Source organism: Plecotus auritus (genome assembly GCF_963455305.1).
Source record: "Plecotus auritus genome assembly, chromosome: 9".
Classification (NCBI taxonomy): domain Eukaryota; kingdom Metazoa; phylum Chordata; class Mammalia; order Chiroptera; family Vespertilionidae; genus Plecotus; species Plecotus auritus.
The window spans coordinates 26,954,909-26,969,227 of NC_137783.1; the positions used below are offsets into that span (position 1 = coordinate 26,954,909).

The window sequence follows — 14,319 nt, forward strand, 5'->3', positions numbered from 1 at the left end:
CAATCTCCTGGTGTACAGGACAACATTTCAACCAACTGAGCCACCTGGCCAGTACATAAAATCCATTCTTAGCTGGGGGTGGGGTGGGCTATACAAAATTAGGCAAGGGCCAGATTTGACCTGCTGGAATTGGCCAACTTCTGCCCAAGATTTGATTCAATGAAATTATCTACCTACCTACCTACCTACCTACCTACGAGCCTACCAAACATTTATTTCCCTCCCACTACCACCTCATACCCCCATATTGTGGAAACTCTGGTCTTCTTTCAGTTCCTTGACATTTTGATGTTCAGGGCCTTTATTGCCCGAGTCTTTCCACGCCCAGCACACTTTTCTACCTCCTTGACTGGTTAATTTTTATCACTTTTCAGATAGGTTTTTGATTAGATGTTCTTGTCTTATGAAAATATTCCTAGAATACCCAGACTATCTTTTTTTTTTTTTTAATATATTTTATTGATTTTTTACAGAGAGGAAGGAAGAGGGATAGATAGTCAGAAACATTGATGAGAGAGAAACATCGATCAGTTGCCTCTTGCACACCTCCCACTGGGGATGTGCCCGCAACCAAGTCACATGCCCTTGACCGGAATCGAACCTGGGACCTTTCAGTCCGCAGGCTGACGCTCTATCCACTGAGCCAAACCGGTTTTGGCTACCCAGACTATCTTAAAGTTTTATAACTCCTTGCACTTTTTCTTCCTAGCACTCAGCTCCAGTGTTGATCTTGAACAGCCCCCCTCCCCCCGCCCCCACCGCCATGGCCAATCCATCTATTAGCTTTTGGGTTAGAGTTAAGGTGAGCTTATTATGGAATATCAGGATCCATTCCTTCACATATTTAAGATAGGATCTGAGCATCGGGCCCTAGCAGAGGCCAGGGCTGTGTTTCTGTGTGTGTGTGTGTGTGTGTGTGTGAGAGAGAGAGAGAGAGAAAGAGAGAGAGAGGAAGAGAGAGATGAGATTTAATTAGCAAATTGTACTGTGGGTATACAAAGGTGAATAAAGACAGCCTGTGTCTTCAAGAGATAATCTATTGAGCATAAATTATTTTATTCCTATATCAGAAAATTTGGATCTTTAAAAAGGTAGGTTTTACAAATTGCTTTGCTATCAATCCCTGTGTGATATGACCTTTCTTGAAGGAATTTATGAGTCATTTAGCTTTTGGCGCAGCTGGATTATTTGAGCACTTCCATCATAAAAACCCAGGTATTCTGTGGTCTGTTTTTTAACAGCCTTGCTTGAAGAATTCTTGTTAAGGACTGCTGCAAAATGATGGCTCCTAGGTCAGACCTAAGTGCTCACTCTTCTGATGTTGTGTGTTGAAGTGCAGGAGGCCAGCCCCTGGGGGCTGAGCAGCTGGGGGCCTTTGGGAGAACATCTCTAGTGCATCTATTTGGAGAGCTTTATATTTGCCCAATATATCCTATCTAATAAAAGAGTAACATGCAAATTAACCATCACTCTGCTACACCCACAAGCCACGCCCACCAGCCAATCAGGAGCAAGTATGCAAATTAAACCAACCAAGATGGCGGTTAATTTGCATATCCAGGAGTAGAGTGAAGACTGAAGACAGTGTAGAAGGAAGCCAAGCGCTGCAGAAGGGCGCAAAGCTGTGGAGAAGCAAGCAAGTGGGGCTGTGGAGAAGGGAGGGAAGCAGGCGGGGCGGGGTGGGGGAGAAGGGAGGGAAGCAGGCAGGCCAGTGGAGAAGGGAGGGAAGCAGACTGCGCAGGAAGCCCTATTGCAGGAATCTTCCTGCAACAGGCCTCTAGTATAAATATAATCTCGCTTTCATCATGGCTCAAATTCCTAAGCACCTTCTATGTCTGGGTATTCTGATATTTTTCTCTCATTCAGAGATACAGCTGGACAGCTCTCTTCCTTCAAAATGAAGGCTGTCAATGTTTGTGGTTAAACATGGGCAGACTTAATGACATACTCTAATCCATTTATAATCAATCTGGTTCAGCTGCCTAAATATTCAGAATTTTATTCTAGGGAAATGTACATTCTGTATGTTTGGTTTGAAAAATCTCTGATAATCTCAATAAATGTCTTTGAAAATTCTTCCATTGTGATAAATAATTTCATACTTGATAGTTTTCTGGATACTGCAGGCACCTACCATTCTGGCTTCTTTTCTGGGTCACAAAGGTGATAGTTCTTTATTATCAACTTCTTAACCCATCAAAATTGGCTTTTCTTATTATGGGAGTCATAGGGGATTCATCTATTCAATTCTTCAACATCTATTGATTATTTAAACTTCGTTAGTTATTCTTCATATCCTAAACAAGATAAATGAGGTCTTTTTTCTCTTGAATCTTACATTCTATTAAGAAACAAGCAAGAAACAGAGAAATTAAAACACACACACACACACACACACATGCAGACACAAACACACACACAAATTCATTAGTAATAAATGCCACAAGGAGAATTAAAATGGAGCAATGTGTTAGAGTGGGAGATCATGGAAGGCCTTTCTGAGGAGGTGACATATACATCAAGATTCAAATGAAATGATGGAGCTGGCTATATGAAGATTAGGAGGAAGAACATTCTAGGAAAAAGTCAGCAGCTGATGTAAAGGCCTTGGGCCAATATGATTGGAGTGGAAGTATCAAAAGAAAGCTTCAAAGGAGATGGGAGTAGAGCATTGATCACAAATCATATTGGGCTTCGGGCCAGGTAAAGAGTTTGGGTTTTATTCTAAGTGCAGTGGAACCATTGGAGAGTTTGAAGTTTAGGGTGACGTGATCTGATTTATGGTTTTAATAGTTCATTGTGGTTACTTAGTGAAATGAAATGGAGAGGGATGAGAGTGAAAGCTGGGAGACCAATTGGAAGGCTTCTGAAATAGTCAAGGTAAGAGGTATTTGGGAGTAGGGAAGATGGAAAAAAGTAGAAGGATTTAAGTTAGGTCTTGGAGGTACATTGGCAGGACTAACTTATGGGTTGGATGTGTGAAGTAAGGGACAGAGAAGAATGACTTTTGTGCTTATGGTTTAAGCAACTTAGTAGATGGTGATGCTGTTTACTGAATGGGGGAACAGTAGAATTAGTGGTAAAATCAAGAGTTCTATTTTGAATGGTAAGTTTGATACCGGTAAGTTTGATAGGAGTCTAGAGTTCCAGGAAGAAGTCAAAATTGAAGATACAGCCCTCGCCGGTTTGGCTCAGTGGATAGCACATTGGCCTTCGGACAGGGACCAAAGGATTCGATTCTGGTTTAGGGCACGTCCCTGTACCTCAGTTGCAGGCTCCTTCCTGGCCCAGGCCCTGGTCGGCTGAGTGCAGGAGGCAACCAATGGATGTGTTTCTCTCACATTGATATTTCTCTCTGTCTTTCCCCCTCTCTTCCACTCTAAAAATCAATGGAAAAATATCCTTGGGTGAGGATTAAAAAAAAAGATTAGAGGTACAAATATGGGTGTCACTGTATATGATATTTAAAGCCATAGCATGGAAGATAAGAGATAGGAAAAGGGGTCTGGATACCAAGTCTTATGGAGATAAAATATTTATTTATTATTTTAAATATGTTTTATTGATATTTAGAGAGAGGAAGGGAGAGGGATAGAGCGATAGAAACATTGATGAGAGAGGAACATCATTGGTTGACTGCCTCCTGCATGCCTCACACCGGGGATAGAGCCTGCAACCTGGGCATGTGCCCTGACTAGGAATCGAACCAGCAACCTCTTGGTTCCTGGGTCGATATTCAACTGCTGAGCCACACCGGCTGGTTGGAGATAAAATATTTAGGGGTCAGGAAAAGAGGAGGAGATAATCAAGTTTAAAAAGGGATGATCAATGAAATAATGAGGAGAACTGGAGAGTGTGCTGTCATGGAAATAAAGGGAAATGTGTTTTGACAAAGATAAAATCAACTGTGTCAAATGCTGTTATAAGAAAGGGCTATTAAAATGACCAATCAATTTGGTGACCTTGAAGTCGCTGGTGTTCTTGAGAAGAAGCAATGGAATGGAAGCCCAGGTGGAGTGAAGTAAAGAGAGAAAGAGAGGAAAGAAGTAGAGACAGTGAGTAGAAATGGCTCTTTCAAGTTTTGCTGATGACTACTCTCCTGAAAGTCAGGAAACCTAGATTCCAGCCCTATATCTGCTGCATTGGACCCTAATGATAATTATTTATGTACATGTCTTAAATTCCATTAGAATGGACAAGAACTTTGACTTCATTTTTCACTTCTACTTCCTAGCACTTACAAAGTTCCTGGCACACTTTGTAGGTAAGTACTAACCATATTAATGGAATGAATGGATGGATGAATTAATGGATATTTTACTAGTGTAGGAAGCACTTTAGGCTTGAGACCATATCTGATTAACCTTCTACAGGATCATGTTCACTAGCAGGGATGCAAAAACATTCCCGAATGAATAAATGAGTCTGGTCAACTTGGGAAGGGTAGGATCTCCCTTTGATATTCTTCCCTGGACTGGCAGTTGGCCAGGGAAGTATCAGAAGCCAGAGAGAGTGTCAGTTTCCCAGGAAAGAGAACAGAGTGGAGAAGGGTTGAGAATAGACCTGGGGATGTGAACAAGTTCAGGTTCCTTCTAGTTTTAACATTGTCTGATTCTGTTTGGTAATTTGTAGAGGGGACAACTTGACCTCACTTGACATCTGGCATGCCTCACCTGGAACGTCTACAACTAGGAATGGATGCAGACCAATGTGCGTGCATACCAAGGCCAGCCCCTACCCTATTACAGTACAGAATATTTCAAGGTGCTGATATCATGCCCCTAGGTGGACCTCTAAGGTCTAGCTATGTTATTTGATTTTCATCTTTACAAAAAGATACACGATCTACCAGGAATTGACCATATTTTCCATTCCCTTCTCTGTGAAGCATAAGAGTTAAGATGCCAGCTCTGAAATCGGACACATCCAAGTTTGATTGCAGCTTCTGACCGTGGGAAACCTGACGAGACTCTAAGCCTTTCCTCATCTGTAATATGGGGATAATAGAACGTATTGCATGGGGCTGTTAGGACGATTCATGAGATGGCCAGCCTGTAGCCCAGGGTCTAACTGATACAAGGTAACATTTAATCCTTTGCTGGGCATTTATTTATCAAAAATTTCTTGGGGAGTTGTTAATAACTTTCACCTGAATTACCTTTCTTGTCTGACTCTGAAGGTCTCCTTCGCACGACTTTCTTGGGTTCCCAAAATGCCAACCATTAATCAGGGGTTTTTACTGAGGTTACACATTAAATGAATTTGAAGAATTATCACCTTAGACAAGAGGAAATTAATAGCTTTCAGTGGAAGCATTGTTATTTTTGAAAACAGGGCTCTTACACGTTGAAAACAAAATCAAATCTAAATAAAATAAAAATCAATCATCACATAATGTCATTTGAAAAATATAATTTGGAAAAAGGAAACTTGGATTCTTCTCAAAAAGCTTTATTTTGGCTTGCATCTTTTTATGACTATATAATCCTATTTTTAAAAAACTTGGGGGATTTGCTGTTATCTATAGATTAGTGGCCCGGTGCACGAAAAGGGGATTAATTCGTGCACATTAAAAGGGGATTAATTAGAGGAAATAATTTAATATTGCTATTTTCCCTTTAGTAAAATGAATATGAAAACGTTCCTCCTGTCAGAGTCTGGGGCACACCACGGGACCCAGAGTCAAGTCCCCACCCACCCACATGTGCCTCAAAATCGCGTGAGACCCAGACCCGGCCCTGTCCCCCCCCCCCCCCCCCCCCCCCCGAGCCATTGGGATAGATCCAGACCTGGCTAGTCCCACCCTTGTCAAGCCCCACAGGGCAGGGAACGTAGCCTCAGGTTCCCTGGCCCGGCGCCAAGATGGGGGTGTGTGGCCTGAGGTCCCCTAGCCCAGACCGGGGTGGGGGGTGTGCATTGAGGTCCCCGTCAAGCCCCGCCAGGTGTGGGACATGGCCTGAGGTCCCCTGTCAAGCCCCGCAGGCGGGGGGTGGGGGGGTGCAGCCTCAGGCCCCCGGCCCGGCACCGGGAGGGGGGGAACAGCCTCAGGTCCCCTGTCAAGCCCCATTGGCGGGGGGGGCGCAGCCTCAGGTCCCCTGGCTCGGTGCTGGGGTGGGGGGCGTGGCCCGAGGTCCCCTGGCCTGGTGCCGGGGTGGGGGGTTCGACCTGAAGTCCCGTCAAGCCCCACCTGGTGTGGGGCATGGCCTGTGGTCCCCCGGCCTGGCGCTGGGGTGGGGGGAGCAGCCTGAGGTCCTCTAGCCCAGCACCAGGACAGGAAGCACACCTTGAGGTCCCCTGTCAAGCCCTGCCGGGTGTGGAAGGCAGCCTGAGATCCCCTGTCAAGCCCCACGGGGGCCGAGGAGGGCGTAGCCTCAGGTCCCTGCTGATTGCTTGTTAAGGCTCCTTATGGGAACTTGGCCTCAGCTGTGGGTGCAGCCGTCTTTGTGACGGAGTGATGGTTAATTAGCATATTCCCTCTTTATTAGATCGGATACATTTCCTGTAGGGTCATCTTGCCCCTTGTCACTGCTCCTCCCAAAGTGGCCCTTGCTACGTACATGACTCCTTCCTTTTGGGTCCTGTAGCTCCCTCCTTCCCCCTCCCTTCCTCTGTTCATGTAATTATCCTACTCCCATTCTCATAATATCCTTGCCTTCACCTCCTAATGGGAACACTGTTAGAGTTTCTGCTTGAATCAGTGCCTCCTGAATTGCTTGTTGCCTCTCACTTTGGCTTCTATTTTTAGGTTAACACCTATGAGACATCATTTCACTCTCTTGGGGCCTCAGTGTCCACATTGTCAGGTTGGGTTGATAATACCTTTCTCATAGGCCATTTCAGTGGTTAAATAAAAAATAAAAAAGTATATGAAAAAGTGCTTTTTCTGTAAATTGTAGAGATTATTTTCTTTACTGTTGTGTTAGGATGTTACAGCTGTCCTTTGAATCAACAGACTTGTCCTGTGGGGTCTATATTAGTTCAAATGTGTGGGCTCTTCTCCCACTATCTATAAAACTCACTTGTATTTCTTATGATTCTAAGGATATAGCTCAAGAAAATTCTCAGGAGCCCCATTTCTCATAGGGGATATTCTCATCTTGTGGGCTAGGGGTTTTGGCAGCCTCTACGGCAAGCATGTCAAACTCATGGCCAACCTCGCAACCTGTGGGCTGCATATCCCATTTATTTGGCCTGTGTTAGCCTTTGAGTTTGACATGCTTGCTCTTCGGCCTTGCTCCAAGCAGTAATGGTGTTCTGAATTTACATTCAGCTCCTCTTCCCATCAAAACTCCCCCCCACCCCATGAACTCTTGCAATGTAGTAGGGTCCTTCCTTCCTCCCCGACTTTGCCTCCCCCACTCCCCCACACCAGGTAAACAAAATCTAAAAGCTGTTACTCTTTTAAGATGCCCTGGAGCAATTTAAAAAGATCTTTATAATCTGATTATGCAGAACAATTTATTTCCCTTCAGCCTTCTATTTCTCTTATCAGATTGGCCTAGAGCCTTTCCTTTCAGACCAGTGTCATCCTGAGCAAAAGGATGACTTCTTCCCCATGAAGTGAATTCTGCACTTTCCCAGAATGTAGAAGCAGCTGGAATATTTCTCCCCTTTTCTAAAATAGCAGATTTTCCTTCCTGATAAATATAGATGCGGTTATGATTAATAAAATGCAAAAGAACTATTTAAGCCATCATAGTAGCTTTTTGTCATTCTGTATTTTTTCAATCAACTGATACTAAAAGTACAATTACTACTAGGTGTGGATTTGAAAAATGTTTTGACATTTAAAAGGGGTCCTCATTTTTAAAGAAGGATGAGAATCCCTGGGGTATACCTTTTAGTTTAGGAGATGCTACCTGAACTCAACCCCTCCCAGAACTAGTGGGAAGCTAGCAGGTGCCAGTCTGAATGTGGTTCTTGGCCTAGGGTCTGGGATGGTGTTTAGGGTTTTTGTTTCAGGTTTATGCATTGAGGAATAAGGCTGAAGGAAAGCTATTGTCTAGGGCAAAAGTGAGCGTGGGAACTCACTCAGGAGGATAGATGGGTGTGGGTAGACCCGAAGAAACTTGATATCAGCTTAAACCTTCATGGGGTAATTTGGGATTGTAATTATAAATTATCCACAAATCAGTGGCTTTGTGGGAGAGGATAAGGGGTATGCTGTTCAAGCACACGGTCCCAAACCTAGAACATTCCTATTGATTTTGGGTCCCCAGCCCTAGGCTTCTTTGCTCGCCACAGTGGATAAAGAGACAATATTAGTGATAAGGGAATAGGGGAGATTTTTCTGGGCATGTGCCCTGACTGGGGATCAAACTGATGACCTTTCAATGCATGGGATGATGCTCAAGCAACTGAGCCACATCAGCCAGGGCTGCTTTTTTAAATTTTTTTTTTTATTGAATAGTATTCTATTGTATGAATATACCACTTTTTAAAAATTAATTAAAGGACATTTGGACTGTTTCCACTTGTTTGGCTGTTAAAACAGTTCTGCTGTAAACATTTGTATACAAGTCTTTGTGCGGACATTGTTTTTATTTCTCTTGGGTAGATAACTGTAAGTACATGTTTAATTTTCCACGGTACTGCCTGTTTTCAAGAGTGGTTGTACCGTCTCAAAAGCGGTACATTGGGAGTTGCAGTCTCTCCACATTCACACCAGCTCTTGGTCTTGCCAAGCCTTTCTGATTGTAGTCACTCTAGTGCAGTGCAATTTTTTTGTCATTTAAATTTGTGTTTCCTGCTGACCAATGATGTTGAGCATCTTATTAGCTAATCATGTATCTTCTTTGGTCAGATGTTTATTTAAAATTTCCCCCTACTTCATGATTATTTTTTTTATTATTGAATTGTAGTTCTGTATATACATTGAGTGGCCAGATTATTATGATCTCTGAACGCATAATAATCTGGCCGTTCAGTGTATGTCCTATATAATAAAAGGCTAATATGCAAATTGTCCCCTCGACCAGGAGTTCGACCAGCAGGCAGGCTGGCCAACCGCCCATGTTCCCTCCCCCTGGCCAGGCTGGCAGAACCCCACCCATGCACGAATTTATACACACACACACACACACACACACACACACACACACACTCACACACAGAGTGGCCAGATTATTATGTGTTCAGAGATCATAATAATCTGGCCATTCAGTGTATTCTAGATACAAGTCCTTTATCAGATATGTTATTTGCAGATATTTTCCTTCACCCATAATCTTTTCCTTGAGTAGTGTGTGAATTATTTTATTCATTTATTGTTGGCAAATATTTATTAGCACTTACTATGGAGTGGATACTGTTCAACAGAGCTAACAAAGCAACCAAATCCTCACTCTCATTGAACCATGAATCTAGTGGAGGGAATCAACACGTACGTTAAAAAAAAGAGTAAAAGGAAGTGATTCGTGCTATGCAATAAAATAAAGCATGGGAAGGTGAGGCAGAAAAGTGCTATTTTAGATAGCGTGGTCTGGGGCATTCTCCCTGGTGTGAAGACATTTTAACAAAGACCTAAATGAAGTTAGGATGTGTGACTTATGAAAAAGGTCTCATCCATACTCTTTACAAATCTTTACTTGAAATGTTTCCACCTTCTAAATTTCAGTGCTCTGGGGCAAAGCCTTAGGTCAGTGGTCGGCAAACTCATTAGTCAACAGAGCCAAATATCAACAGTACAACAATTGAAATTTCTTTTGAGAGCCAAATTTTTTAAGCTTAAACTTCTTCTAATGCCACTTCTTCAAAATAGACTCGCCCAGGCCATGGTATTTTGTGGAAGAGCCACACTCAAGGGGCCAAAGAGCCGCATGTGGCTCGCGAGCCGCAGTTTGCAGACCACGGCCTTAGATCATGAACAGCAGGGATGACATTAAAAATAGTTAACAACTACCACTGACCATAGTGGATGTGGATGTCATAGTACTGGATGATAGAAAGGTGGGGGCTTCTCAGGGAGCTTGGGGAAGCAGCTGTTTGCCAGCTAGTATGGAAGTATTATACTATTTTAGCAACTGGTAAAACCACACTAGTTAGTATACATACTAGTATACCTGGTGTGAGATTAGACTTACACCAGATACTGTCAAGAAATTTGAGGGAAATAGGAGTGGAGTCAAGGACGAATTCCAGAGGTGTCCGCGCCAGGAAGAAACCAAGCTAGTGTCTCACCAGTGATTAGTGGGGCTGTTAGGGATCCTGATCTGATGCAGAGGGGTGCGGAGGCTCAGCAAGGCTGAAGGTATTTCAGCATTAGCTCGCAACCTGGGCTCCTATGAGAATAACCTGAGGATCTCTTAAAAAGTACCTACTGTTTATTTGGCTGCAGTCCAGGTCAATTAAGTTGGAATATCTGCAGCTAGAGTTTTAAAAGCCTCCAGGTGATTCTAATGACATCTACATTTGAGAACCCAATATTGCTTTGGGCAGGATTGTACCCAGTCCTGAAGGAGCTACATAAAATGAAGATACTGTGTTAGATTTTGCAAACATGCCTCTGGTGCTGCTTGAGGAAAAGTGGTGAGAAACAGCAATGTCAGCTCCCATTTTTGAGCACTCTTTAAAGCTTGTGACCTTATTCAATCTCTCATTTGTTGTCCCAGGTAGACTTCATTGCCTTTTTACACCTGAGAAAACTGAGGTTCAGAATGATTACAGTTGTGGGGGAGAAAGAAAGTTTTCCTCAACCCTTCTGTGTTCTTCAGAGTGGTCCAAATAATTAAGTCTACATGAGACTGAGTAACAAGGAGATAACAAAATTTAATGACATGTATGTATGGGAAACCCACAGACATGAGCAGGTCAGAGACCCCACATACATGAGCTATTCAGACAGGAAGTTAAAAATGAAGTCTATGTGGTGTTATGAGCTAAAGATGAGGTAAGAAGACTTTGGGGCTTCAGAGGGCAAGAAGGTTATTTGCAGGATGATAAAAGCAGATGTGTAGCAATTAGAAGATTGCCCTGCCCTATAGATAGGTCATAAAAAGTTATTTCTGGTAGTAACTTTTATTATGGGCAAGACCCCAGATTTAAATTCTTTAAGGGAGAGGTAAAAGTTTCTCATGATCCCACAGGGTCTCGATTGCCTTCAGTTCAAAATCATTCTCATGCCTAAGTGGCATGTCTTGGGGAGACATGTTGAGAACCCTTTCATTCCTTCCTATCTTCTCGGGAAGTTTCACATTCCAGAAGTTGGATTGATAGACTAAACCATTTTCACTCTTTTTTAAAAAAAACACACACATTTTTATTGCTCTTTAGAGAGAGAGGAAGTGAGAGGGATAGTGAGATAGAAACATCGGTGAGAGAGAAACATCAACAATAGGCTGTCTCCTGCACGCTCCCCACTGGGGATTGAACCCACAACCCCGGCATGTGCCCTAACCGGGAATGGAACCAGTGACCTCTTGGTTCACGGGTCGATGTTCAACCATTGAGCAACACCGGCAAGGCCAATTTCAGTCTTGAGCATGGATCAGTTCAACTGAACAATTGTGTCCCATTTCAGGAGGTGGTGACATGAATGGGCTTCTAAAGTTAGTCCTATGATGCAAGCAGTCAGGCATTTTAAGAAGAGGCTTCTCTGTAGAAAAATCATACTTAGACCACTCTTGAAAAATTTCTTAGACATTAAAGCAGTTAGCCATCACCTTACATTATTTTCTCTTGATAACATGAACCAGTAAAGCCAGGCAGAATTTCTGATAACTGAAGACATGTTTATTTAACCAAATCTATCTCAAACCGGCTTTAATGTATACTATTTCCCAGATCACATGATCCTGAAAAACATTGGGGTTAGTTTCTGTTATATTTTTGAGAATTTTCATATAAGCACATGCTTGTTTAAGCCAATTAAGTAGAGCTCTTACAAATTAGAAGTACTGTGCAGAGGTAGAAAATACCACACAACACACATGAACGCACAGAGAACTCCTAGCCTTTGTTTTATTTTAATATTATTATTATATATTTTTTTCAGTTTCAACTTTCTAAGTAGTCTTCTTCCTTTTTTAAAAAATCTTTTTTTAAAACCCCTCCCCTCAGGCCCTTACCACCCCATTGTCTGTGTCCACAGGTTATGCATATATGCATACAAGTTCATTGGTTGATCTCTTTCCACCTACCCTCCCCTGCCTTCCCTTTGAGGTTTTAAAATTACTGCTATGAGATGGATTATAAGTTAAGTTTATACATTCAGATGCTTAAGGCTTTTCCTTATCAATATTTGTGGAGAAATCACTTAATCTTAAGGAAGCAAGGGTGTTTTTATTACCATTTTTATTTTGTAAAAATCTTCTCTTGTTTTTGGTCTTAGGAATTGGAGATGGTAAAGGTAGGTGGGCTTTAAACTGCTTCCAGAGGTGCAGCTCTGGTTTCATTCACAAAGATTGGTAAGATAAGGACAATTATCCTTAATTACTAAAGAATTGCATTATAATTTAAGTGACATCATAGGTTGATTTACCCATCCAACTACATTATCTATAATTTGTTTCTTTCCCTCTGGACACCTAATTTTATTTTAGTTTAGGGGAGGAGGCTTTAAAAAATTCCTATCAGGCTCGATTGGTGTGGCTCAGTAGCTGAGCGTCAGCCCATAACCAGGAGGTCACAGTTTGATTCCCAGTCAGGGCCCATGCCTGGGATGTGGGCTCGATCCCCAGTAGGGGGCGTGGAGGAGGCAGCTGATCTATGTTTCTCTCCCATGGATGTTTCTATCTCTCTATCCCTCTCTTTTCCTCTTTCTCAAATCAATAAAATATATACCTGGCTTTGAATATCAGGTTCCAAGTTATCCACATTTCTGATCATAGTTATTAAATCCTTTCTAATGTCTTTTCAAGTTTTAGCCAGGACGAATAGTGAATATTTCTGGCAGTGTTAAAGAAGTCCATGGATTCAAGAGGGTGCAAAAGTTAACTTCCAAGTCATTGCCTCTCATCACCAAGAGAAAGCCAGGCCACGCCCTTAAGATAGGCAATAGCTATCCTTGGGAGAAAAAGGATCAGTAACCAATTGGTCTGGATTTGGGAAGGAAGGGATTCCCTCTCTCACTGGGCTCAGGAGGTGATCCATTTAGAAACACTTAGATCCTGTGTGGACTTAACTTCCTATGGCTCTTAGATTGGCTGTAGACCAAGCAGTGGAAAGATATCTGAAGAGGATTGCCTGTAAGGGGTAATGCCAGTCTTAATGTCTCTTATTTTAGGTACCTTTTTTTTATCTCTTTAATCTTTCATTAGTTTTTTTGCAACAAATCTTTTCAATGACGCAATTTTAGAGTTTTTGAAACCTAATGGAGGCTCTTGCATACTAATTAAAAGTAGGTATCTCATTCTGTTAATTTGATTCAGAAGCCATTGCTTTTAAGTACATTTTTAAATGACCTGATTAATGAAATGTTCCTCATAATAGACATTGTAGTTCCAGGTTATAATTTCATTAAGGGCTGGCAGCAGTTTGGTAGGGCCCTAGGCATGGATGGAGCTTAGCCCCCATTTCTGTCTGTGCATAAGTTGGAGCTTCCAACCTGACAGTCACCAAGCCCAGGTCTAGGACTTAAATTTTTAGGTTGCCTTTTAGTAAGTTGTTGCCATTCTCTCCACACCTTCCGCCCCCTTTTGTTTTTCTTCTTAAGTGAAGGGCAGTTCTACTTCCAATGTCCTGATTTTTTTTTTTTTTTTTTTTTTTTACATTTTCTGCAACTGAAGACAAATCGGAAGGAGTCTAATAGGACTTTAATTTTTATTATAATTTCTGTCCTCCCATTTTATTAAGGAACTCTTAATGGCTAGCCATCAAAGCAATGTGAGCTCTCTCTCTGAAAGTATTTTTTCTTTCCTTTCAATTTAGAAGTTTTTCCAATTCAAAGGATCCATCATCTGGCCTTGATGAGTAGGGTCTTAATAGCAACTCAAACCAATAAGGCTTCTTATGGCTTAACTATGGATTCAAGAGGCATCCCTAAAGGAGAGGGCAAAAAGATGCAACCCTCGCAAGATAAAGTTAAAAGCTCCCTTGACAGGTGGGCACAGTCAGACAAAAAGACAGAGATGCCTGTCGCAAGGTCCAGGTAAAATCCTGTAGTTCAAACCTCCTGGCAACAGCTGAAGCTGCCCCAGTTTCAAGCCCCAAGTGAATTTCCATGTTTCTGTCCTACTGGATACAGTGGCCCAGAATTCCTAGTCTATTTTATTGGCTACCAAGGTGCATCTGGTAAGTGCACCTTCTGGGATGGATGGTGGAAGCCTGAGAGAAAATAGTCTCATGGTCACAAAGCCAAGCTCTCAGGACATATAACAAGTG

At 42.3% G+C, this 14,319-nt stretch overlaps 1 protein-coding gene across 3 annotated transcripts in view; it reads left to right on the top strand.

Annotated features, from left to right (window-relative positions):
- Positions 1–14,319, top strand: part of HTR7 (5-hydroxytryptamine receptor 7) — an 80,011-nt gene that overhangs the window by 13,498 nt on the left and 52,194 nt on the right. Inside the window, exons 1-2 of one of the 3 annotated variants that reach the window (XM_080640061.1) lie at positions 4,239–4,264; positions 4,633–4,710. The exons of the other annotated variants lie outside the window; for them this stretch is intronic. Coding sequence (XP_080496187.1) covers positions 4,709–4,710 — 2 coding nt within the window. The 5' untranslated portion in view covers positions 4,239–4,264; positions 4,633–4,708. Of the gene's footprint in view, positions 1–4,238; positions 4,265–4,632; positions 4,711–14,319 lie in introns of those variants that run through there. 3 annotated transcript variants of the gene reach the window in all.